Genomic DNA, 27,169 nt, shown 5'->3' on the forward strand with positions numbered 1-27,169 from the left:
TTGACGCCCTCAAAATTCTGTTAGTAAAGCCTGAGGGCCCCCAGAAAGCGACAATGGTGATGTGCCGGCAGACCGAATGTTTTTTAAAACACAAAGCTTGCAGGCCTGCTGCTGTGCTCGAAATCCTTGCATGGCTCTTCTTGAAACAGGTTTAGTGTTTCTACTCGAGTTCCTTCTCTCTCGTTCAATACAAACCCATACACACCCAGTTCTGTTCCACGCTTTTGTCTTTATTATCCCTCGTAACCGCCCGCCCTGCAACCAACCCGCTCAGACAAGCATCCTGACTGGCGCATTCTTACTCATTCTAGCCTGGGTTTCAACTTCAAGGAGCTTCAGCGCCCCTCACTCCCTTGCCCCGAAAGCTGGCTAAACTATGCACATTTTCTCCCCTTTTGGAATGCCCTTTCCAGATATTTCTATGGAATTCAGTGCAGTTTTCTGCCGCTGTTCTCACCACATTCATTCATCATGTTGAGTTTTAAAAGTATTAGATTCTGTCGATTTCTTCAACTGAACTCTGAAATCTTTGAGGTCAGGGAGCTTGCCTCATTCCATTTTGTATTCCCAGTACGTGACACATGGCTGGACACACCAGAAGTTGTCCGACCAAGTCTGTGGGCATTAAGAGTGGTCAAAGACGCTGGGGAGGGCAGTGCTGGGAGACGGGCAGCGCGCGTCCTGGCGATCCCAGCGCAGGTCGAACTACTCCGGGGTCTGGTGTGGAGCCGAGAGGGAGGCCCGCACTTTTCTCCCCGCAGAGCTGCGCTGAGTCTGAAATAGGTGTACGCGTCAGCGGGGCAGGAAACGAAAAGACAGTGCGGTAATTGGTGGAAAGCTGGAAGTGGGCACCTCGAGGGCCTCAGCCCCATGAACACAGTCACCCAGGGAAAGCGAACCGCGCCAGGCCCTCTCATCGCCTGCCGGGTCCGGCCTCCCAGCGCTCGCGGCCGCTCACATGGGCGTGGCCCTGCGTGACCGGCCGGGGCGTCACGTGAGCGCCCGGAGTCATGTGACCGCCGTCTTGCCAGTGCTCCACGGGCGCTGCTTCCTGCCGGGGTTTGGAGTTGTCACCACTTTCCCCTCTCCGTCTCCTGCGGGCGCCATGGAGGAGGAGGATGAGGAAGCGCGGGCGCTCCTGGCAGGCGGCCCTGGCGAGGCCGACAGAGGTGCCCCGGCCACCCCCGGGGCCCTGCCGGCCCTCTGCGACCCCAGTCGCCTGGCGCACCGGCTTTTGGTGCTGTTACTGATGTGCTTCCTTGGCTTTGGTGAGCCGGCCGGGTGGGTTGGGGCTGATCTTTAAGGAATTCCCAACTTTCTCTTCGAGGCAGATCGTCATCGTGGTCACTGGTGCCACGGGGCCTCAGCGCAGCTTCTGTCTTAAGCTCCTGGGCCTCCTCATTTTCCCCTTTGCGATCGATTCCAGCCACACCTGTGGATGTTGCTAGTTACTCCGTATCCGGAACGTGGAGGTCGAGGGACTGAGCTGGACGAGTTTTGTCGCGCTCCTTTGCTCTTCAGTAAGTCCCAGGGGCTACCGACTCGCCCTTGAGGCGACAGATATGAAGGTAACTCCAGATTTTCAAGGTTCCTCTCTTGGCACACGTGGTCAGAGGAAATTCAGAAAGCTTTAACTGTTCCTAAACGACTTTTGTTTGTTTGGTTTTAAGTGAGACAGGGGCTTGCTCTGTCTCCCAGCCCGGAGTGCAGTGCTGTGAACGTGGCTTACTGCAGCCTCCGCCTCCTGGGCTCAAGCAATCCTCCCGCCTCAGCCTCCCAAGTAGCTGGGACCACAGATGGGGCGCCACCACACCAGGCTTTATTATTATTATTATTATTATTATTATTTTTAGACACAGGGTCTTACAATGTTGTCCAGCTTTTAAAAAACATGAATGATTTCGTTGGCAGTCTTTTATATATTTTTCACCGTCTTTGAGAAAATGTATGAGTGTGTCTTGCTGATAGCTTCAGTGAGTGGATATTGTTCTCTTAATCTTCCACTCTGCCACTGTGAAGCAATCATATTGGACTGGACTTGTGGTAATCTTGACAGTGGTTGGTTTCACTTATGAAATCTGATGTCTCCGAAAACAGTTTCTTGATAATTAGAAAAAAATTTTCCTTCCTATGTTATAGTTTTTAATTTGTTAAGCAAAATTCTAATATTAATTTGGTATGAATGTGTTTTTCAGGAGGCTAGCTGGAGCCCGTGTAATCAGCAGGTTTAAGAACATTATGGTGGATAACTATGCTACTGCTGAACATATAAATAGACATGAAGGATGCTTTGGGCTTTGGTTTCCTTGCAACTCCTTTTTCCCCCCTCCCCTGTTTTTTAAAAGATGATGCCCATCCATTAGCTTTAAAGCAGGACGTTGAATCCTTAAAAGCGATTAAAGCAGGGTTTAGAAACAACAACAACAACAACAAAGAAAGAACAACAATAAAACATTAAAAAAAAGGGTCCCTACTCAAGCAGACAGACAGTTTTTGGTAAATTCTGGTTATCTGCCTAGATTTCAGAAGCCAGATGCATTCCTTTCTAATGACAGTTTTTACTGTCATTAGAACCAATAGCCTCGTGTACTTGTAGAGTTAGTAGAGCTATGGAGGCAATATTTTCTTGTAGCCTACCAAGCAATCTCAATTATTTTATCTTTAAAATAAATCTGAGTGCATGGTCAGATCTCTCCCTACTTCTCTCTTTCCAGTTCCCCCAAAGACATGTTTTAATTTAATCCTTTAGAATTCTCAGTTTCATTTTTTTTTCATTCCTGGCCCTGTATTCACTAAATTATTTGATTTTGGGTAGTTTGTAGAATTGGAGAACTTGTTTCAAATATTGATTTTGTCAGAATGGTTACATTCCATTCCTTTGTCCTTAAGCTAACATTATTAGGAAACTGATGAGGTTGCTTGTAAAGTTTTTAGTGTATGTGTGTTTGTAAATAAGGAAATAAATAAAATATAGATGCTTCATGCAGATGTTAATAAAATAGTATATGTGTGAAGCATGATGAAAGTAAAATAGAAAAACATTTAATTGTTGATTGTTGACTTTTTAATTCAGGTTCCCAATATTTGCTATGTATGAACACTACTAATTTATGGAAGTTATTTCATATAACTTAGAAAATACTGGTTGATAAGAAAGTGGTTCAGAAATATTTCTGTAGTGTCAACCCATAGTATCAGCATTTAAAATTGTAATTTCAGTAGCAACTGCAACTTGAAACTTTTATATGGGAAGTATTGTTACTTATAAAGTATTTGCTCTTTTCTAGGCAGCTATTTTTGCTATGATAATCCTGCTGCCCTTCAGACTCAAGTTAAACGAGTAAGTTGATTTTTCACCCTTGTTTCTTTTGTTTTCTTTAGAGCAAGTGTAGTGGTGGAGGCATTATCAACCCTCAGGTGCCCTAGTCTCACATGTCCGCTGAATCTATTTTGACATCTGTAGTCACCAAATCCACAAGTTGCAAGGGGTGTTCTTAAGTTGAAATGCGTTACCACAAATAATTCATTTATAGCACATGTGTGACTTGAAATTGTTTCAGACCTTAGATAAATAATTATGTGGTATTTCCACAGTATTGTCAAAAATATGAGCAGGTTTTTGTTTGCATTTCACTCTCCCAGCGCTTAGTCACCCGAATGACAAATGATTTGTTAAGATAGCTTTTTGCCTTCTTAAATAGGTTTTAGTTGTTATTTTGTTTTTTAAATGTGGATACTGATTGCAGAGGATTGTCCATGTCAGGATTTTTAGTCTGGTTTTGTATTGTAAAAACATACTTGATATTTACAGTTTTTTGGGTATTTAGTCTCTTTTCTTTGTAGGTTCTTTTTAACCTTTGGACAGGGAAAATGCATAGGTTGGCCCTTTTCATTCTAGAATGAAAGAGAAAGGAAGTAGGAGGAGCATGCTTGAGGGGATGGAAAGGGTAGGGTAGGTAGGGATAGGCTAAGATTGTCCTTGTATATGTGGGCAGAGTCCCCAATGCAGGTAGTATATAGAAGGTATAGTCAGACAGAAGTGGTCCCTGTAGCAGGTTGTCTGATCCTGGAATCCAGGAAGACCCTGAAATGGCATGTGAACTGAAGAAGTTCCCAGGTGTGACCATTTTTCTGGGCCAGGGGCCATAGCTTTCATGAGATTCTCAAGGAAGTTAGTGAGACTTACAAATGGTTAAAAAAAACTTGCCCTTTACAGAAAGAAGAATGTAACTACTTTCCACTTTAGATTGTCATATTTTGATTTGTTAGTTGCTAAACTTAACTGTTTGGAAAAAAATAGTTTTATTTTCTTTTCACATAGGATATGCAAGTGAATACCACGAAATTCATGCTGCTGTATGCCTGGTATTCTTGGCCCAATGTAGTTTTGTGTTTCTTTGGTGGCTTTTTGATAGACCGAGTATTTGGAATACGGTAAGCTTGAAAAGAAACTATGGGTAAATCTTACCTGATTGTTAGAAAAATACAGAGCTAGATTAAGGTATTTCTAGAAAGAGCTGAATAAACTTCTGTATTAACTAATAATTTGCTTGAGTTTTTTAAAAAATGATTTTTATATCTCTGGAATTGGTTTTTGAAACGTGGTATTTCAGTTAAGGTCAGGACTAGTAAATGCTGATGGTATAAGGTAACTCAGTCATCCATAGGAAAATTATACTCACTCTTGGGATCAGGTAAACCAGGTTCTGAATCTCATCGTTGCCACTTTCTCATCTTCCTGGCTGTTCTGAGCTGTTTGCAGCTTCCTGACTTCAGTTTTCTCATTGCCAAAATATAGATGATTCCTGCCTTGCAAGGTGGTTATGAGGATTAAGTGAGAGATGGATGGACAGTATTTGGCACATAGGTAGTATGTGCTTCCTCCAGCCCCAGTGAGATTTTCTATTTCTGCTTTTCTTGGGGGGTAAAACATTTTGTGACCACTTCTGTTAGAGGCTGAGCAGGGAATAACACTATAAGCTTTGCCACTGTTCATCCTTACTATTGTGTGTATGTCGTTAGTGGAACTAAAGAGGAATATAGACTGGGAATATTTTCAGAAGGCAGAGACCAAGATGATGAAAGGTCTTCAAACCATGTCTGGTGGATAAAGATTAAAGAAACTTTAAGAGTTTACACCTGGGGACTAACCTTTAAAATTTTTGAAGAGTTAGAATATGAAGGAAGAATTAAATTTATTTTGTTTGGTCTCAAGAGAGAGAATTAGCTTGAAACTTCTGGGGAACAGATTCCTTTTAATATGAGGAGTTTGCTTGGTCAGATTGGCAGGAGATGACAAGAATTCTCTTGGGCTCATAGTAAGTTTTCCAGTGCTAGAGAACATTCAGTAGAAGATGGCATGGCTATTTCACAAGGATCTTGAGAGAGATTTAAGTTTAAGAAGTATGGTTTACCCTGATGGCCTTTAAGAACTCTTCTAATACTGGCATTTTATTATTCTAGGGCAACATTAATCAGATGTCCAGATTGTAGGATGTTAGATTTGTATAATATGGTTGGTATTTGTCCTTTTAAAAATTGGTTTTAGTTATCAAGAATTATAACCACTTAAAATTACTTACTGTAAAATTCCTTGGAATCAATCCTAAACTCTTAATAGAAATTTTATAAAGAATTTACATTTTTAAATAGTTTTGACCCTGGGAACTTCTTGAAGATTAGTTGATTTGTTTTATTTAAGAGATGATAATGATTTAAACTAATATATGCCATTGCTAAAGCCTCTGGAATCCCCTTAGAAGTCTAGACTTCTGTAGATTCACATTTAGCCTGAGAGTTGCTGGCTTCAGAGGGAGATGAGCCCTTTATTTTTCTTTCTTTGGAGGGAATACAGAGGGGGCAAGGAAAACCAAAGTGAATTATTACTAAACGACTTTGTGATTACTAATACTAATGTAAACAGAAATTAAGATTTTTTTTTCTTTTTCTTTTTCTCATTCTCATTCTCATTCTTTCTTTCCCAAACAGATGGGGCACAATCATTTTTAGCTGCTTTGTTTGCATTGGACAGGTAAGGAAGGCCAAAACGTTCATTGATTATTGACAGTGACTTCTGAATTCTTATCTAATTAATTCCATTGGCAAAGATGTGTTTAATTAATGCCTAGCTTAGTTAAGCAGAACCCATAATGCCCATGTGATATAATCCATAGTCTATTTTAAGCCTTGAAATAAATGAACGTTAATATTTTAATTTCACGGATTAAGGAGAAATATTAAAACTATCGTAGAAGTTGAGATTTATCATGTTCCTTTTGCTTCTCTTTAATACCTTGAATTTACTTTTTCATTGATTTGACATGAACTTCTACATTATAGGTTGTTTTTGCCCTGGGTGGAATATTTAATGTTTTTTGGCTGATGGAATTTGGAAGATTTGTATTTGGGTAAGTTATGCATAATTTAATTTATCCTAATGTATTATTGTTTTAGTGTTCATCTATGAAAGATCTTTAAAAAACATTGTCTCTTCTGGGGAATTACTTCAAATCCTTGAAACCTAGCTTCATATGCATAAGAGTATTTCTTAGTTGTCTTAGTTTTCCTTTAAAATAAGCAACAATTTTGAGTGGTCCTAATCAACTCTGTGTGGGGTTTGAGTATTAAATAGTTCTCTAGAAATGATATTTTTCCCAGGCATTTCACCTCTTCTGTTGTATTAAAGACTATGATTTGAACCACATTTAGAAAAGTATAGACCGTCGATTTCTAGGTTGGTGACTGATGGACATTTCACTCTTTCTTAGCAAGTGATGTGAGGGTCCTTTCAACCCTGTCCAAGAGCTTTGCTTGAATGAGCACAATACGTGTAAGCTGACTATTCTGTGTGAATTCTTATAGACCAGTTGTTCTACCTGAATTGCATTGTCTGTTCAGTAAGCCTATTCTGAGACCAGCCTTGGGCTTGCTGCCCTGAGGGACCCAGATGACAGAACTGACTCAGTTTTAAAAGCATACCTTATTCAAGCTTTGCACAGGTGTCAGGAGCATGTAGACATAGGTGACATACCCCAAAAAGTACCGTAAGTGAGAGAGAAGGAAGAAGAATGTATGTAAAATTATGACAGGGATTCAGAAACAGAAATGTGGTCAGAAATGGCCTTACAGATGAAGTAGGCCTTGACAGAAGTACAGGATTTGGATTAGTAGAAGAGAGGGAAAATATTTTTGGGCTAGGACAGAGTCACAAGAAATAAGACTATTTCTTATTTGTCTTAAGACTGTTTCTTAGTCCTTAATACTGAGGTGGCCTTGGTGTAAGGATGTGGAGGAAGGAAGCTCCTAACTGAAGGCCCTTGGAGGAGAATCGTAAATATTGAAACTTACTGAAGGAAAATTAAGACCCAGGAAGTAGGAGAGTGTTGAATATGGAAAGTGAATGTGGGGATTGATTGATGGAGAGCTTTGCATATTGTTCTGAAAAATGTGAGTTTTTATGTTTTCACAAAGCATGGACCACTTTTCCCACATCTGCATTTTATATAATATTGATGGTAATGTAGTAACCAAGACAACTCCTTTTGTTGCCTGCCATGGTTATTATTGCAGTATATCATGTGACTCCAACACTTAGCAGTATAAAACTACCATTTCATTATGCTCGTGGACTTCATGGGCAGGAATTCGGACAAAGTGTAGCAAGGACAGCTTGTCTTTGCCTCTAGTGTCTGGGGCCTCAGCTGGTAAGATTCATGGAAGGGTGGGGGCTGGGATCATCTGAAAGCTTATTGACTCACATGTTTGGCACCTGGACTGGGATGCCTCAAAGACTGGGACTGCTGACTAGGGCACTTACATGTGGCCTCTCTTTGTGGGTTGCTGTCTCATAGCATGGGGGTAGTGGTTCAGGGCTCCGAGTGCGAGTGTCGGAGTGAAAAGGTGATGTCACCTTTTATAACTGAGCCTTGGGATCACACTGTCTCATTTCCACCATATTCTATTGGTTGAAGTAGTCACAAGCCCACCTGGATTCAAGGGGAGGGGACAGAGGCCCCATCTCTTGATAGGAGAAGTGCCAACATTTTAAACCTGCTGCATTGCTAACTGTAGTATTTCTTTAAAGTTGTGACTTCCGGTTTTTTTTTTTTTTTCTATTTTTAGGATTGGTGGAGAGTCCTTAGCAGTTGCCCAGAATACATATGCTGTGAGCTGGTTTAAAGGCAAAGAGTTAAACCTGGTGTTTGGACTTCAACTTAGCATGGCTAGAATTGTAAGTATAATGAAAAGCCTGATGAAGCCAAATGGGAAGCAAAAGATTAAATCTTACAGTTCTCTTAAAAATCACAGGATGAAATGTATTTGTGTATGGTAAATTAGATATTAATTTTTATGGATTTCTCTAGAACACAGCATGGCATTTACCTTGAGTAAAGCATTTCTAACCTTATTTCATCTAGTAAACAGTCTAAAATGGCTGTGTACCTTCATTAGTTCAAAGAATCTGAGCATAGGGAGAGATCCTGTAAATTTTGTTGTCTAATTTCTTACCCATTTTTGGCATCCCTGCTAGAACCTCTCCACATATGGCTGTCCAGGTTCTGTTTGCAATATTTCCAGGGATTGCAAGCTTGCTCTGTGATGAAGCAGCCCACCTACTTCAATGAACTTTATGAAGCGTAACCTCACATAGCGATGAAACCTCCATTTACAAGTAGCTTTTACTGATGGCTCTGACTTTTGCTCTCTGTAGGTAAAGTTTACTTCCTCTGCTGTGCATCAGCGCTTTGCTGCTTTGTAGACAGCTCTTAAGTTCTTGGTTATGTGTGCTCATTTCCTGTGGTTGCCTGAGCCATATGACATGGATCTCAGCTCCCTTACTGTGGTGCTCATGCCTCTCTGAACTTATCTCAGTTAGCCAGTACTCCTGTTGGCGTTTGGAACCTAGAAATGATCATGGTGTTTCAGGTTTGGTCTTAGAGGCTACCTAGGGGGAACAACATTATAGGTTTTGTTTGTTTGTTTGTTTGAGACAGGGTCTCACTTTGTTGCCCAAGCTGGAGTGCAACGGTGCAATCTTGGCTCATTGCAGCCTCGACCTCCCAGGCTTAAGTGATTTTCCCACCTCAGCCTGTAGAATAGTGGGACTACAGATGTGTACCACCATGCCCAGCTAATTTTGTGTATTTTTTATAGAGACAACATTATGTTTTTATTAATGCAAACTATAAGGTGTGTTGGCAGTTCCAAATCCCATTAGGTTTTTTCTCTCATGAATTCCCATGAATAGAGTATTAAAAAAAATTTTTTTTTGCCACTAAAAATCAAGCTTTCAAGCTTTGATTTTTAGTATATGTGCTGCCAAGGCGAGCAGAAGCTTTGACTTTTAATAAGTGTCATGAAAATACAACATAGTCTCAGAGAATAAGAAATTCAATATAAAAATACTTTTATATAAATACTTCATCATATGAGTATTTCTGTATTTTTATACATGTAGGTTCTTTCTGATTTTTCACTATTATAAATAGTGCTATAGTCTAACACACTCACTATGAAAGTTCTATGCATCTCTTTTAGTCTCCTTAGGCTAAGTGGCTAGGAATGGAATTATTAAGTCAGAGTATTTGTTAGGTCATCTGAGGACTATTGAGAGGTATTTCTACATTATCATTCCAGAGACATTTACAATCACCATCTGTGGGATATGAGAGGATCCCTTTTATTGTAGCATTGATAGTACAGGCTATTATTACTTTTAGAAAATTACTTTATCACTTTGATAGGAAACAGCTAAATATTTGAATTTGTAATTCTTAGGTAAATAGTGTGGTTTTCCATATTTTCTAAATTTTACCTATAAGGATATTCCCAAAGCCTTCATTACGAGTCTTGTGCAAGTCAAGATATGTTTGTGGCAGTTTGTGAATCTAGTTGTCTAACAACTTTTTAAAGAAGGAAGTGAAATCAGTTGAGCAAGACTCAACTGACTTCATTCTGGTCACCAGGACATCAGGTTCTTTTCTGTGTCATTTTAAGTTAGCTGTAATTCATTAAGCTGCATTCTGAGGAGCCCTAAGTTTCTCTCTTTTTCTATGTATGTATATTCTTTTGATGATAGAGCAGATAGGATTGCTAACGGAAAATATGTAGAGTGTGGGGGAAAAACGACGGAGGCGCTCAGGATGACAGCACAGTTTTTCCTTAAGCAACTGTGAGCGCTGTAACCTAGCTCTTGATACTCTGCCCACCATCCCCCAAACCAGCTCCTACTGTAGTTTTCACATCCTCAGTTAAAGGCAACTGGGTTTTGGTCATGTTAGGTTAGACATGCCTGCCATTCATCCAAGTGGAAATGTTGAGTAGGCAGTTGCATACACAGGTATAGAATTTAGGGGAAAAATCTGGGCAAGTGATGTAAGTTCAGGAGCAAGGAAAATGCTATTTAAAATGGCAAAAGTTGGTAAGATCACCAAGACTCTGGAGGTTGAAAGAAAAGAGATGATGTCAATTGACCAAGCACTGGGGCACTTCCCACGTTTGCAGGTTGGGAAGATTGAGATGGAACCAACAAAAGGGCTCCATGGGGTGGGCAGAAAGGCAAGGGGGAAACTATAGGCTGTGGTATCCCGAAACCCAAGAAAAGAAATCAAGGTGGAGAGGATGTCAACTGTGTGAAATGCTATTGATAGGTCAGACACTACTGAAGACTGAGAAATGTACATGCCTTCAACAATATTCTCACAGCGAATACAGTAGCAAATTTCACATGGCTGTTTCTTATAAAATACTAGCTAATGACATTACTCAAATAAGCAACAAGGTAAACAGAGCCCTACTGGAAGCTTTCTCTAATGCCATCAATAATATAAATTCCTCAAAGATAAGATGTTGCCTTAATAATCCTTTCATTCCAAAATACCTGTTAAATAACTATTTAAAATCTCTATTAACTATTTAAAATATCTATTAAATAAAATAACATGACCTGGCTTAGCAAGTACTCAATAAATGTTTGTTGAAATAATGAGTTTTCAAGTAACAATAGTGAAGGAAAATTGAAAGGGTGCTGGATCTCCAGTCCCGAGCTAAGACATGAATACTAAGAAAAATGAGAAGTCCACTGAAGGTATATGGTATATGCTAATAGTTCAAGTGTCTAAACACAATCAAACTCAAAAGCTCAGGCAATAGAAAAATCATGGAGAGGTAAACCTGGGACCTCTGTGGTCATTCTGGAGGCTGCACAGGGAACAAGAGAAGCGCAAAAAAGACGGAATTTATGTCACCCCCAGCAGCCCTATAATGGAATAGCTCTTGGCCATTTTGATCATAAAATCATCTTACATGGACGCTAAATACATAAATCAGATAAAAGTTGAGCAGCGTTGGCTGAAACTGAGGTGGCTGCCTGCGATCTGGCTCACTTCACCTCCTCAAGATCTTCCTACCACTCTCAGTCCCTAAACTGCCTCTAAGAAGCCCCTGAGATTCCCTTCTAGAAACTCAGGGCAACTTATATGCAAATATATCTATGCTCCGACCACTTCCCACCATGCCCACTGCTAACCACCTAGGGCTAGGCCCAGTCATCTCTGTTCTGGATTATTGCTATAGCTCTCTAACTGGTGCCTTTGCTTTTGCCTTGTGGTCTGTTTTGAATATAGAGTGAGTCTGCCAGTATGAGTCTGTCAAAGTATCATGCCGCTTCTCTACTCAAACCCCAATGGCTTCCCATCTCACACAGAATAAAAACTGAAAGTCCTTCTGTAGCTCTCCTTCCCACCATTTCCTCACTGGGACCTCATCTCATCCTCTCCCTTCTCCGTTTGCACTGTTCCAGCCTCTGCTCTCCTTGCCATTCCTTGAACTCTCCAGGCAAGCTCCTCTTGGGGCCTGTGCAGTGGCTGTTCCTTCTGCCTGGAGTGCTCCTGCCTCAGGTATCCCCACAGTTCGTTTCCTGCAAGTTTATACTCCAAAGTCACTTTCAGTCGGGAGGCCTCCACTCCCAATTTTATATTCTCCTTTCCAGCTTTACTATTTTTTTATTTTTTAAAAGTACTTGTCAATATTTAATATACTAGATATTTTACTTTTTTTTTTTTTTTTTACCAAAATAAGTTGGATATTTTTATGCTTGCTTTTTTTTTAGACGAAGTTTTGCTCTGTTGCCCAGGCTAGAGTGCAGTGGCATGATATCAGCTCACTGCAACCTCTGCCACCTGGATTCAAGCGATTCTGCTGCCTCAGCCTCCTGAGTAGCTGGGATTACAGGTGCCCGTCACCATGTCTGGCTAATTTTTGTATTTTTAGTAGAGACAGGGTTTCACCATGTTGGCCAGGCTGGTCTCAAACTTCTGACGTTGTGATCCCCCCACCTCGGCCTCCCAATATGCTGGGATTACAGGCATGAGCCACTGTGCCTGGCCACTTTATTCTTTATTATATTCCCAATACCTGAAACAGTGACTGGCATGTAACAGGGGCTCAGTAATTGATGAGTGAATGAATAAATGAATGAAGAATCATCTATTATAACTTTTACTGTACTCTTTATGGACATTCAGAGGAAGATGTTTTTCCCCCAGATTTCAGTGCCAGGAAAAGTTGTGCTTTTTCTGTTATTGGTATATTTTTGTCTTAGATACTCTGGATTTTATAACTCATGTTTCACTTTTGCTTTGGCTGGTAGGAAATTCTACATGTATTATGTTTTTTTTTATACTAGCAGTTTCTAATAAATTGTCTTTTTTTTTCTGCTGTCGTAACTATCTGTGGCTTTATCTTGGTTTGTCAATTTTTTCTTGTGGTGTCTTTTAAGGAAATTACCTGCTGTTCAATTTGGATCCTATTATACCTACTTCTGAGCCACCTCAAATCCCTTTTTTTGAACAAAGCAGAGGTATATATGATTGAAAATGCTGTTGATTTTTTTGCCTTCTCATTTAGGGAAGTACAGTAAACATGAACCTCATGGGATGGCTGTATTCTAAGATTGAAGCTTTGTTAGGTTCTGCTGGTCACACAACCCTCGGGATCACACTTATGATTGGTGAGTGAATCCCATGTCCCACATCTCCCCTCTCCTGAAAGCTTGTCATAGGAAGTATCGTAGAAGGGAGGAAGGAACACTGGAATTTGTGTCTACTTTGGTTATAGTTTCGTCTCCATGGTTCTAATGAACTCTTTGACACAACTAGAAATAGGCTATCATTTACCCCGTTTGTATATTAATTTCCACTTTCTGAAAATGGATTTAAAATTTCTTAAAATGGATAGCCTTATTCCTTGTTGTCTACTTTATTTTATTTTTATTTGTTTTTGAGACAGAGTCTTGCTCTGTCGCTCAGGCTGGAGTTCAGTGGCACGATCTCGGCTCACTGCAACCTCTGCCTCCCAGGGTCAAGCAATTCTTCTGCCTCAGCCTCCCAAGTAGCTGGGATTACAGGCTCCTGCCACCATGCCTGGCTAATTTTTGTATTTTTAGTAGAGACAGAGTTTCACCATGTTGGCCACGCTGGTCTCGAACTCCTAACCTCAGGGGATCTGCTCATTTCGGCCTCCCAGAGTGCTGGGATTACAGGCGTGAGCCACCGCACCTGGCCTGTTGTCTACTTTAATATTGTCATTTGCATCTCATATATACAAAGAGGTCATGTATGTAAAAACTTTTTGAGAACAACCTGAGAATTTATTCATACATACAAAGAGATGATGTATGGAAAAACTCTTTGAGAACAACCTGAGAATTTATTCAGGTAAGATGTTAATTAAAAGTTTATGGCAGCTGGGCGTGGTGGCTCACACCTATAATCCCAGAACTTTGGGAGGCCGAGGTGGGCGAATCACCTGAGGTTGGGAGTTCTAGACCAGCGTGACCAAAATGGAGAAACCCCGTCTCTACTAAAAATACAAAAATTAGCTGGGCGTGGTGGCACATGCCTGTAATCCCAGCTACTTGGGAGGCTGAGGCAGGACAATTGCTTGAACCTGGGAGGCGGAGGTTGAGGTGAGCTGAGATCACACCATTGCACTCCAGCCTGGGCAACAAGAGCAAAACTCTGTCTCAAAACAAACAAACAAACAAAAAAACAACCAACCAACCAAACAAACAAAACATCCATAGCATAAGGGATAATTGTTTCCTTTTAATCAAATACTGACCTTTTCAGTCAGTGTGCCTGGAAAGCTTAGATTTTATGGAAGTTTGATGTGATATGATATGGTTGAAAAACCACTAAGTTGGGAGTCAGGAGCCCTGGCTCTAATGCTAGCTCTAACTAGTTCTGTCATCTTGGATAAGAAAGTTAACCTTCTGTGCCTCAGTTTTCTTTTCTGTATAATTACAGTTGTTTCAACAAGACTATATAGGTCACTACTGTCCGTAAATTGTCTTAGCCATTGCTCCATGGTGCTAGTTGCTGAGTGGGTCACTGGGAAGGGCACGAGGCCTTCTGGGTTTACCACTTTTGCTTTTTCTCTGGGCAGGCAGTTTGTCTAACTGAACCCTGTGGTGTGCATTTGGCTGTTTGCAGGGCTCTAGAGAGACCTGTGTGATGATAGAGTGAAAGCTCTGTGCCCAAGATGTGCACATCTTTTATTCCCTTTTTCCCCAGTTTTTAAATTGACACATAATTATACATATTTATGGGTACAATTTGATGTTTCCATACATAGATACATTGTATAACAATCAAATCAGAGTATGTAGCATGTCCATCACCTCATGCATCTATCACTTTTTTGTAGTGACGACACTCAAAACCCTCCTTCTAGCTATTTTTAAATGTATAATCCCTTACTGTTAACCGTAGTCATCCTGCTGTGCAATAGAACACTAGAATTTACTCCTCCTAACTGTAACTTTGTACCCCTTGATTAATCTCTTCCTGTCCTCCTTTCTCCAATCTCCTCCCCAGTCTCTAGTTAAACCACTGATCTACTCACTACTTCTGTAAGATCAGGTTTTTTTTTAATATGTATATTTTTTTATTCCACATATGAATAGTACTTATCTTTCTGTGTTTTATTCCTTATAATTCCTTGATCCATAAAGCCTGGTAAAAACAAGACAGTGGAGTGGTAATCCTAAACAGGCAAGCATATTTAAAGATTCTTTCAAACTCTCCCTCTCAAATCCTTTGCCTTACTTAAAACCTCCTTTTTACTCTTAAATGCTTCTTAGCATTCCATCTAATTTCCTCCACAATGGGGAATTTTAGAGTAAGACTTAGAGCCAGAAAAGATCTGTGCCATCATCAGGTCAAATCCTCTTATTTAAAACTGGGGAAACTGAATCCAAGAGAGCTTATGTTCCATGTCCAAGGTGATTCAGCTCATTAGAGCTCATGTCTACTGATGCTCATTTCAGCGAATTTTCAACCGGGCTGTAGTAGAGCAGCCAGTTAAAGATTCATTTATTTTATTGAGCTTCTTTTGAAAATTCTTCCTGAGAAGTGTATTGTTATTCACTCTTTATCCTGATTTTCTGTAGTGATATGAGATTGGTATTAGAGAGAAATGCTGATCTCACAGGAAAGAGCTTGAGAGTATTGTGCTTTGGGAGGATGGGGCACTTGGTCTGCCAGAGGGCAGGAGCGAAGGCCGTGGACTCTGGGAAAACATCGGAAGGAAGAGAGGTAGTTAAAGAGCCTAACTTGGCTTCATCATTTTTTCCCTGGTTTCCATTGACAATTGGTGCTTAGGCTGAATGAAGAAATGAAGACTAAATCAGTAGCTGCTCATCAGTTTTCTTCAGTCTGTATTCTGCATTACAAGACTAGACTAGTTTTTTCTAGTCTTTTCCTTTTAATCTATAACTTTGAACTGTGAAATAATGCAATAAAAGCTACTACTGTTTGCTGAGTATTTGACTGTACTCTTCCTCTTTTGTCCCGATTTAGTAATTGCAGATTTTTCTCGTGTCTTTATGTGACATCCCTTTCAGTTGCTGTTTTCTGCTGTTATGTAACGTACTTCTCTTTAGGAACCTTCTGTTTGGTTCTCTTTTCAAAGTCTGTTTTTCTTTTTTTTTTATTTAGGGGGTATAACGTGTATTCTTTCACTAATCTGTGCCTTGGCTCTTGCCTACTTGGATCAGAGAGCAGAGAGAATCCTTCATAAAGAACAAGGAAAAACAGGTAAGTCTAAATGAAAGAATGGGACTTAGGGAAATTATGGCCTTTGTGAGATTTTACAATGAGATCTAAGTTCCTAATGAAGTGTTGTAAAACCTGGTGGAGCTTAAGACATGATTTTTATTTTTTATTTCCAAATTGATTTCCATTTTTCTAAATTTTTAGATGTATTTTCTTTTCCCCTTAAATCTTTTGGCAGAATTTACATTCTCGATTGTATATTTGCAAAATGGTTATTCTTGGAAAGGAGCAGGGAAGGTAGATGCCAGTCTTAGGTTTCGCTTTTTCTTATATCTTTGTAAGTTATCCCAGAAATGATGTTGTATAATTTACTAGAAAAGTATTTTTTTTAAATTGAATTGCAAAGATTAATCGCAAGATTTTAAAAAATAATCTTGACTATAGATGAAAGCTCCTTAGGTATGCAAAATTATGCTGATAGTGTCCTCCCTTTCTTTTCTAAGGTGAAGTTATTAAATTAACTGATGTGAAGGACTTCTCCTTACCCCTGTGGCTCCTATTTATCATCTGTGTCTGCTATTATGTTGCTGTGTTCCCTTTTATTGGACTTGGGAAGTGAGTATTCTCTATGTTTCCATTATTTCTTGTCTAAATTATCATGAGAGTTCAATCACATAAATGTAGTTTTTAAAGCAGTAAATCTTGCTTCTCTGGTTATAGTTTATATTTTCACAGGAATTACTTTAGATCCTGGGATATACATTTTCTTTTAGCTTAAGGTTTAGTATTGGTTTTGTACTTTTATTATTCTTTTGAAGAAATACCTGTATTACTCCACTGTCATGCTGCTAATAAAAAACTGCCCGAGATTGGGTAATGTACAAAGGAAAAAGGTTTAATTGACTCACAGTTCCATAGGGCTGGGAAGGCCTCAGGAAACTTATAACCATGGCAGAAAGGGAAGCAAACATATCCTTCTTCACATGATGGCAGGAGAGAGAAATGAGTGCCAGCAGGGGAAATGCCAGCTGCTTATAAAATCATCAAATCTCGGGAGAACTCACTCACTATCACGAGAACAGCTTGGGGGAAACCACTCCCATGATTCAATTACCTTCTACAGGGTCGCTTCCGTGACAGGTGGGGATTATAGGGATTACAATTCAAGATGAGCTTTGGATGGGGACACAGCCAAACCATTTCAATACCTAATAATTTTTGATTCATAATATTGATTTGTTTTAATAGTTGATTTTAGACTAGTATTCTTTTTCATTCCCTCTTTATTCCTTGGTTAGAAAGGCTCTTACTGAGAATGGAGACTGTTTATTGGTGCACTGTGCCTGGGAACATCTCCATTTATTAGGACTGAATTCTGCCAGACTAAAATTCTGGGTTCAAAGCAAATTCTTTGCTTTATCTTCTACTTCTCTCTCCTTTTTCATTGGTAGCTGCTTAAGCAGCGCAATGTGAGTGTGTTAGTATAGGTGTATGGTTTCTACCCTTTCAGTTCAGGCTGTCCTTTTAAATAATTTGAGAAAAGAACCCTATTTATTATTTAGCAGAGAACCCATTCAGTACTGCTTTTAAGGAAAAGAAGCAGCCTTAGGTCCCTGTGGTAGTATATTTGATTTTCTGAAAATTTGTGTGTATTCTTTGCTGCATACCAGAAAAGGAAAAAAATAAGCATCATATTTCATTTAGTCAGTAAACATTAATATAAATACTGAAGCTTTAGCAGATTGCCTGAAAGTGAATATAAATAAGGTGGGAGAATAATATCAAAGAAGCTAATTAAGCTTGCGTTATTTTTATTCAACTTTATTTTTTGAAAACAGAGTAGTTCTCTCTAATATGCTAATTTCTCTGTCTTTTTAATTTTAGAGTTTTCTTTACAGAGAAATTTGGATTTTCTTCCCAGGCAGCAAGTGCAATTAACAGGTATTTTTAAATTAATTTTCTAAGTGCCTATTGCATGTGAAGTTGTGGGTCTTTATAATCAAATGTTATAAGGAGCAAAAAAGATGTATGTGACCTAATATTTTTTAAGTGCGAAACTGGGACTACATTGGGACTTGAATCCTGAGTGGCCGTGTTTAAATTAGTGGAAAACCAAAGAAGTCTTGGACTGCTTTTTATATTTTTTTGATGAGCATTTTATAAGAATGTTAAATAAGTTAGCATTTGCTTTGCCTGATATTTTCAAGACTTTCTTGAAACTGATGTTTGACTGTGTTGCATTTCATGAAATGTCTTATGTGTTCTCTGGGCAGTGTTGTATATGTCATATCAGCTCCCATGTCCCCGGTGTTTGGGCTCCTGGTGGATAAAACAGGGAAGAACATCATCTGGGTTCTTTGCGCGGTAGCAGCCACTCTTGTGTCCCACATGATGCTGGCCTTTACGATGTGGAACCCTTGGATTGCTATGGTAACGTCTGTGTTAGCACGTGGTGTGGTCAGGGCTTCAGCAAGGAGTCTGTCATGTTCATCTAAGTAGGCACGCTCAGCAAATTCAGATGACAAGGCCTATGATAGTGGGGAAACGACGACTTGATTCCAATTTCTATAAAATAATTATTTTTTAAAGTATAATTATGAATTATTAACATATAAGGTATCTTTTAATTTCATTTGGTTTATTTAACCAGTTAACTTCAGTGCTGAAAGAGAATTTGAAATAAAGTAGCATTAAAAAGCCAGAGTGCTTATTAGTCCCATTTGTTTTTCTAAAATAAGTGACTTAAAAGAAGGCATTCCATCATAGATGGCAAAAAAACAAAAATCTGTTGGGCCAGTAACTCTTATTTTTCTTTGAGTATTTTGCTTAGTAGGTTAAAAAGTGATAATTAATTCAAGTTTTTGTTATTGTTCTTCGAAACGTCATTTTTAAGACCCGAGGCTCTAGTGCTGCATTTCCTACCTGTTAATAAAGGAATATCTGGAACATAAATATTTGTGCAGTGAGTGGGAATTTCTGTAGAAGTGTTTCAACAGATACAGTACAAACTCTCAGAGGCAGAGATGCTACAGCAGTGGGTTTGCATATTTAACATCTTGGTCGAGATTGTGAAACTTTCTCCAATAACTTTCTACCCATTTATAACCTTAGTAATATACAAATGTGACTTTTTTTAGTATCCTTGCTAGTATTGGGCGTTGTCATTGTTTTAATCTTTGCCAGTCTGATAGGTATAAGTGATACTCATTTAAATTGAAATCACAATATTTCTTTTTTAACTGAATTAAAAATCAGCATTAAGTGAGGTTTACCAAGCATTGTTGGTGATTACTGGGTATTGGTGACTCAGGATGATGGACTGTTGGCATGATATTGCCTTGATTGCCTAATCTGTAACTCCTAATAAATACTGGAAAATTAGCTTGCCTGAAACATTGGTAAGAACTTTTTAAAAATTACCTTTATTTTCTTACTTGGTCCTTGACTGCATCTTAGGCCCCAGCCAGTTATATATGCATATGATATGATGACAAATGAAAATGGTTAAGACAGCGTGTATCTTGTCGCTAGAGGGATGCTCTTAGGGCAGAGACTTTTTTGTATATTTTGAATATGAATTTTAGCTTAATCACAACAAAATTTGCTTGAATATGTATATATTAACTACTCTGTCACTTTTGCTAATCTGCATTAAAGGAAAATCACCTTTTGGTTAATGTAAGACCGTGACCTTTTTCTGCGTTGCTTTCTATAGTGTCTTCTGGGACTCTCCTATTCATTGCTTGCCTGTGCATTGTGGCCAATGGTGGCATTTGTAGTTCCTGAACATCAGCTGGGAACTGCATATGGCTTGTAAGTATTTACGCTGTGGATCGTATATGTCTCTCTCTCTGCTATGTCAATTTAATTATCATATAAAACTCCAGATCTGAATCTAGTCGTCATCCAGCCTCTGGGATAATGCTGAACCTGGAGATAACTGGAAAAGTCAGTAAATATATTTAAGATACCGTTGTGGCCGCAAAAGAGCCTCCGGCAAGAGGGCTGGAGTAAGCTAACCCAGAAGAGGTCCTTGCTGACATTACAATCTCCCTGCCTGTTTATGTGGGGCTTCTCAGTGAGAAGCTGAGTCCAGTCCCTGGCACAGAAAGGCAGAAGGGGGAAACCGCACCTGTGGTTGGTACTCACATGGCCCTTCTTCCATTCAGCACAAAGGTATTGAATCCACATTGCACTTAATGAGACAAGCTCCCTTACCTTTGAGCAGTCTAGTAGTAGAAATAGTTATGGGATAAAAACCAATCCAAAATCTAATCAAGTCATCCCTGGTGGAAAACATCTCTGAACACAAATAGTATATGGTTCACAGATAGTAATATTTATAGCGAAGTGTTAGCCTATGTGTGAAGACTTTTGAAAATGAAATGTGTCTTTATATTTCTTCCACTGTAGCATGCAGTCCATTCAGAATCTTGGGCTGGCCATCATTTCCATCATTGCTGGTATGATGCTGGATTCTCGGGGGTATTTGTTTTTAGAAGTGTTCTTCATTGCCTGTGTTTCTTGTGAGTATTCTGTGTGACATTTTGTTTCTTTTACTACATAACAGAATGTTCTTATTTTTACTTAGTCATATCTCCCAGATTTGCCTAATTCTTGCCTGTGTATTAGAATTTCATAGCTGGTGACTTTCTAGCCCTCTGAAGATTCACAGGCATTTTTCAGGAGATTCCTATCCTTAAAGGCAGTGATTGAGTTGGTTTCATATTCTGTTTTAACTATTTACAGTTAAAAAAAAAAAGCATTTTCCCACTTAAAGTGGAACGATTTGAAGAATCCTCAGTATATCCCTAGTGTGACTATGTGGAAACGTTGGTGTGATTTAGGTGTGAGTACTCATGGTTATTCATTAGGCAGTTTTAACTAACTTTTATTTTTAGTCCGTAATTTAGTTTTTACCTGTAATTTTGTTGGTTTGAAATAGGAAGCATTAGGAAACTTGAAAAATATATAAAAATAATAGCATTTGTCCATAGATAATCTTTACCATACATATAAATTGTGCTTATCTGAAAAGAAAATTCTCCTTAACACATCAAGATGTCTTTTATACTTCAATATTGTGCTTAAAATGACAAACCACAGTGATGATTTTATCAAACTTTGTTTTCATTTATAGGGAATAAAGGCTATCCATACCTGAAGTGTGGTATTTGCAGATAATTGCTTTTGAGTTGCCTTGAGTGCATTTTATTATCTCATAAATAAACCTGCTTGTTTTAGAAACAAGGACATCAAGTTTTACAAATAAATGTTTTAAAAAGTGGGTCATATAAGAATTTCAAACATTAAATCATAAAATGTTTTTTGTCTATTTTTGATGCTGCAGCATGTGGTTAAATGTCAGTCCACAGTTCAACACATATTCGGGTCTAAAAGCAAACAGTGTGCCATTTGAATATGTTTTTCTGTTATTTTATTTTATTATTATTACTTTTTTAGAGACAGGATTTGTCTCTGTCGCTCAGGAATGCAGTGGAGCAATCACAGGTCAATGTAACTTTGAGCTGTGGAGTTCAAGTGATCCTCCCACCTCAGCCTCCATAGTAGCTAAGACTACAGGTGTGCACACCATGCTTGGCTAATTTTTAAATTTTTTGTGAAGATGCTGTCTCACTGTGTTGCCCAGACTGGACTTGAACTGGCCTCAAGCACTCCTCCTGCCTTTGGGATTACAGGCATGAGCCAAAATAATAAAATAATAGGCCTGCCCTATTATTTTAAAGTAAATTAAACAGTGTTCTTCACTTATTAAAGGAAAAAGCCAAGGGAAAACTTGAATTTTGAGGTCTTGATTGATTTGAGTCTAATGATCACAATTTAATGTTTGGTTACTTAAAATTTGTAAAATGGACATGGCATTTTCAGACTTAAAGCCCCAAAAGACTACTGTTTGGCTTCCTCTGAAGTGATAAACAATCGGGGGCTGGCAGGAGGTTTTGGTAAGTCCTGGAAAGGACCAGCACTGAGAACGGGAGAGGAAAGAGGGGCAGGGCTGGGCTGTGGCTGGGTTGGCTCCCTTTTTTGTAGGGACCTCAACTTCTTTGTTTCTGGTCCTGCCACCCCTGGGCTGAGTAGCCCTTGGAGAAAATGGTGTGTAACTTATTTTTAGTGCTTTTGGAAAATAAAATAATGGGAATAATATTTTTATTTTAAATAGCAATTAATAAAGGTTTGATTGTGTCTAAGCTTTACTTTGTGATTATGATTACACAGGAATCATTGAGAAGAAATACGTATTTTAAGGGCCCTATGTTTTTTCACTCCTAGTGTCACTTTTATCTGTGGTCTTACTCTATTTGGTGAATCGTGCCCAGGGTAAGTAGAAGATCTGATATTTGCTTCTTAAACCGCAGTGGATCATCTTGTGGGATCTCTGGGTCTGCCTCTTTGGGGGCCAGTGGTTTAGTCCATGCAGTAATGACTTTCTGTTCATAATGATGGAAACACATTTGATCATGTAATACATAATTATGTTTTCTGGGCCTTCATATTTATTAAAATTGCTGTCATTTTTTTAAATCTTCTAGCCAGATCAGTTTCTTATAATATAAAATCTTAGATGTTATTTTTATATTAACATAAAGAAATAGAGCATTTAAAAAGTAACCTAAAGCCCCCTGTGTTATTGTCCTACATTAAAAAAAATCAGAACTAAGCAAATTTATAGCTATAATTAACATTTTAAGGTTCAAGATGTTGGTTTAGAATTAGAAATTACAGATTTTTTGTTTCTTTTGCTAATTCATACTGTATGCATTAGTGCATTTTTTTGTTGTTGTTCTTGGTAAGATTTTGATGTTGTCCTTAGTAATTTTTCTAACTGCTTGCTCCTAAAGAGTATTATATATTTAGTAGAATATAATATACATGCTGTGTAAATAATTTTAGATCATTTCCTTTTTTCTTATTTAAATAGTTTTTTTTTTCTTTTCTTTTTTTCTTTGACAGAGTCTCACTCTGTCACCCAGGCTGGAGTGCAGTGGTGCGATCACAGCTCACTGCAGCCTCAACCTCCCAGGCTCAAGTGATCCTCCCACTTTAGCCTCCCGAACAGCTGGGACTATAGGTGTATGCCACCACACCCAGCTAATTTTAAAATTTTTTGTAGATATGGGGTCTCCCTATGTTGCCCAGGCTGGTTTCAAACTCCTGAGCTCAAGCAATCCTCCTGCCTTAGCCTGGGATTTACAGGCGTGAGCTACCACACCTGTTCATTTCCTTTAATTTCTCTTAATTTTCAGTATTATTGAATATTAATACAATGTCCTAATTAACAACACTTGAAGCAATACATAAGTCCAAACTTAAAGAAATGCTTAAATTAAGGGGTGATTATTTATATCACACAAGAATTTCATTTTTTCCCTTTGGGAAGGTTCCAGTAGATTAAACCATTACTTTTTCATTGTTGATAGCTTTTTCTATTACTTAAAATACAGTATATCTATGCAAATGGTTGCATGTATGTGTGTATGGTTGAAATTTACTTACTGATAATACTTATATGGAAAAGATCTATGTTTATTTGTGTTTTAGGTGGGAACCTAAATTATTCTGCAAGACAAAGAGAAGAAATAAAATTTTCCCATACTGAGTAAGTATTAAAAGAGTGAAAAGTTGTCTTTATTTTTGAAATCCTAAATATGAGCATTTCATTTCAAGGTTTGGGCTTTGAAGTTTTTTTTTTTTTAGATTCTCATGCCTGTCGTCCAGGCTGGAGTGTTAGTGGCATGGTCACAGCTCACTGAAGCCTCAACTTCCTCGGCTCAGGCAATCCTCCCATCTCAGCCTCCCAAGTAGCTGGGACTGCAGGTGTGTGCCACCATGTCTGGCTAATTTTTTGTATTTTTAGTAGAGATGGAGTTTTGCCATGTTGCCCAGGCTGGTCTAGAACTCCTGGGCTCAAGCGATCTGCCTACATCGGCCTCCCAAAGTGCTGGGATTACAGATGGGAGCCACTGCGCCTGGCCTGGGCTTTGAACTTCTAAGAGATTAGTCTTCCTTGAGTTTTGAGAGCTAACTATTATGTTTGTGGAACTATTATAACAACATTCTTGTTTGCTTCAGAAAATTTAAAAATGGATATTAAGGCTTGAAACGAAGGAAAAAAAATAATTCGGTTTAAGTTGCTCTCTGTGAGACAGAGAGAGACAGAGAGAGACAGAGAGAGAGAGAGATCAATCTATAGTACTTGTAATTTATTGGAGGAAAGGCCTTCGTCCTGAGGTCCTGAACTGGGCTTACCCTTCCATTCTCTCAGATATTTTATTTTTCTTAAGTAGTTGATAATTTTTCATCTTCTGGTACCAATATGTGGTTCTGTGTTCTCTGATTCATTTGGAAGAGATTTAAGTATATAGTGTGGTGATTAAGTTAACTTATTTCTTTTTCTAAAAGTATCTACTGAAACATAATAGTGATTCTGTTTCCTGTTATTTCTAATATTTTTAGACATTGAAGTTTTTATGATTTTAAACATTTATTTGTAAATATATATACCATGTGATTGTAATTGTTGTGACTTTTGACTAGGTTAAAATCTGGTAGAATAGTCTGTTTTTTTGAGATGGGGTGGTTTTCGTCATATTAAATTCACTTTTAACAAATACATCTTAAAATAATCAGAAGTATGAGGTTTGAATATCTTTATGATAGTCATATTATGTTAAAAGTTTGGAAACAACATAAATGTTTTAGAGTAGGGAAAATGGTTAAATGTATCATGACACATCCATGTGATATGTTGTTAAAACCATGTTTTAGAAGGATTTTTAATGTCATAGATGCTTAACATGCCGTATGCTAAGTAAACAAAAGATGAAAATGCAAATATAATATCCTAATTTTATTCAAGAAAAAGTATGCTGTCACGTGCTTGTTTTAAATCCAATTATTTACGTATAATAGAAAATATACCACTAGAAATAACCTCATATTAATTGAAACCTCAGAATATTAATTAAAAACTCAGAATATTTTTCAGATTTTCTACATTGATCTTTTGTGACTTTTAGAATCAAGAAGGGTTAAAAAATTACTCAGAAAAAAATGTGTAGCTTAGTATTTGCTATTACATGTCTTGTAATGCTTGGTTTTCATTTTATAAGGCAGGTGAGCTTCATGTTTTTTTCTTCCTCTTTGATAATTTATTGCATTATGTTTTGCAGATGAGAAGTTAAAATGAATGTGTCATGAGAATGGGCTTAACACATCGTTGGTTTGAAAACCTCCATTTTTAGAAATTAAGAGTTTAGTCATTAGAAAAAATAATGGACTGGAAAGTTATATTTATATCCAAATATACCTATTTCAAAGTGTATTTGTGAGGCCTGTTTTAGCCTGTGTCTTTTGTATTGTGTGCTGCTAAAGAATTCTACTTTTAGTAGGCTAATCAACAATGAAAGGGTTAGAAAATTTTTGTGGAACATCCAGGTGAACTTCAGGAAGGACAGTGAAAAATGGAAAACATTGGAGCTTCTGTTGAGATAATCTTCATTAGGTATATATCTTAGGGATACAGCCTTTTCTTTATCTTATAGCAGGAAAAAAAAACTTTTGAGGGGAATAGAAGGACTGTGTTACACAAAATAAACAATGGCATTGTCATAGGCCTTCCTTTTAGTAGTAGGGCATAATGCTAGGGAATATGTGAAGATGTTTTTATGAAGTCTCTTTCTGATCACGAGCAATAGCTTGCACTCTACTCTGTAGTTATGTGGATTGCTGAGCAGTGACCCTTTTCAATTTCTTATTTCTGTGTTACTGAGGACCCTAATTACTTAGGGATGTAATTTTATAGTATAAACTTTCTGTACAGTTTTTCTTATAGTCTAATAAGTAAGAAATGTCCTTCAAATTATGATAATTGCCTGTGTACATGGATAAATTAAAACACTGCACACGGAGTACTTGATGTCTTCTTTTGATTTTAAAAAATACAAAAACACTGATTTTAACTTTTATTCATGCAGAAGATTATCTAGAAGAAAACCCAAGTTAGAATAAAGAGAACTTGCCCAATTACAGTCATTGAAAGATTATGGGGGTAGCTTTTTCTCCAGAGTAGAACTTTAAGTAACATATGTGGTTTTTTTATATTAAATAAAATATGAGTATGAAGCTTCTCTGACAAACTTTAAATACTTTTTAATATTTTTCAGCCTTAACATATTATTTGTTAAAGTCAAGGAATGCAGATATTTTAGACAAGATATTAAACCAATGTATTTAGCTGATTATATTGTTTAAAGCACATGGCATGATATTGTAAGTGTAAATGGGAACAGATTGAAAGTACGTTCCTTATGCAAGGTAGCTTGGCAGCTTTATTTACATCTGTTTTTCTGACTTACAGTTTATTGTGTTGATATGACTTGTCTCTGTGTCCCCACCCAAATCTCATCTCGAATTGTAATCCCTATGTGTTTGAGGGAGGCACCTGGTGGGAGGTGGTTGGATCATGGGGGCAGTTTCTCCCATGCTGTTCTCGTGATAGTGAGGGAATTCTCATGAGATCTCATGGTTTAAAAGTGTTGCACTTCCCCTTCACGCTCTCTCTCTCTATCCTACCACCATGTAAGATGTGCCTTGCTTCCCCTTTGCCTTCTTCCATGATTTTAAGTTTCCTGAGTCCTCCCAGCCATATGGAAGTGTGAGTCAGTTAAACCCCTCTAATTTACAAATTACCCAGTCTCAGGTAGTATCTTTATGGCAGTGTGAGAACTGACTAATATATGTGTCATTATTGAGTTGTTAGTTCTTTAGGCTCTGACTGCCATATGACTGTTTTAGCACATGGGTGTTGAATATTGACCTCACAAGTAGGGGAGAGTGCAGGAAGTCCACACTACTTCTGCTGGAAGGCCCATGTGGCCTGGCCTCTTGCCTTGTCTCTCCACTGCCTCTGTGCCCCAGCCACAGTGAGCTGCTTACATGTTTTCAAATGGGTTGTGTTCCTTTCTCTCCCAGTGGCTTTGTCCACACTGTTCCCCTTGCTTAGAATGTTTTCTCCATGGCTCTCTAGAACCTGTTTTTACCTGATCTATACCAGAAAACCTTAGCCCCCAGCCCAGAACCATTCTTCCTCATGG

The 27,169-nt window shown here is 38.3% G+C and overlaps 1 protein-coding gene across 6 annotated transcripts; it reads left to right on the forward strand.

Annotated features, from left to right (window-relative positions):
* The first annotated feature begins 1,023 nt into the window (after positions 1 to 1,023).
* On the forward strand, positions 1,024 to 25,984 carry MFSD1 (major facilitator superfamily domain containing 1). Of its 6 annotated transcripts, none has more exon segments than NM_001134013.1 (16): positions 1,048 to 1,268; positions 3,288 to 3,340; positions 4,322 to 4,434; positions 5,989 to 6,031; positions 6,340 to 6,407; positions 8,122 to 8,230; positions 12,907 to 13,009; positions 15,999 to 16,097; positions 16,559 to 16,670; positions 17,940 to 17,996; positions 18,329 to 18,485; positions 19,771 to 19,868; positions 20,469 to 20,581; positions 22,347 to 22,394; positions 23,616 to 23,673; positions 25,247 to 25,631. In NM_001134013.1, coding segments are annotated over 16 exon segments (1,398 nt in total). In that variant the 5' UTR covers positions 1,048 to 1,105; the 3' UTR covers positions 25,251 to 25,631.
* The last annotated feature ends 1,185 nt before the right edge of the window (positions 25,985 to 27,169 follow it).

Source organism: Pongo abelii, chromosome 2 (genome assembly GCF_028885655.2).
Source record: "Pongo abelii isolate AG06213 chromosome 2, NHGRI_mPonAbe1-v2.0_pri, whole genome shotgun sequence".
Taxonomy (NCBI): Eukaryota; Metazoa; Chordata; class Mammalia; order Primates; family Hominidae; genus Pongo; species Pongo abelii.

Bases quoted from the DNA above. Each gene is read 5' to 3' on its own strand.
- MFSD1 (XM_054550464.2), top strand. From the start codon at position 1,439: ATGTTGCTAGTTACTCCGTATCCGGAACGTGGAGGTCGAGGGACTGAG. The intron at 16,098-16,558 runs GTAAGTCTAAAT...TTCTTTTCTAAG, and splicing joins TAAAGAACAAGGAAAAACAG to GTGAAGTTATTAAATTAACT. The intron at 19,869-20,468 runs GTAAGTATTTAC...CTTCCACTGTAG, and splicing joins CTGGGAACTGCATATGGCTT to CATGCAGTCCATTCAGAATC.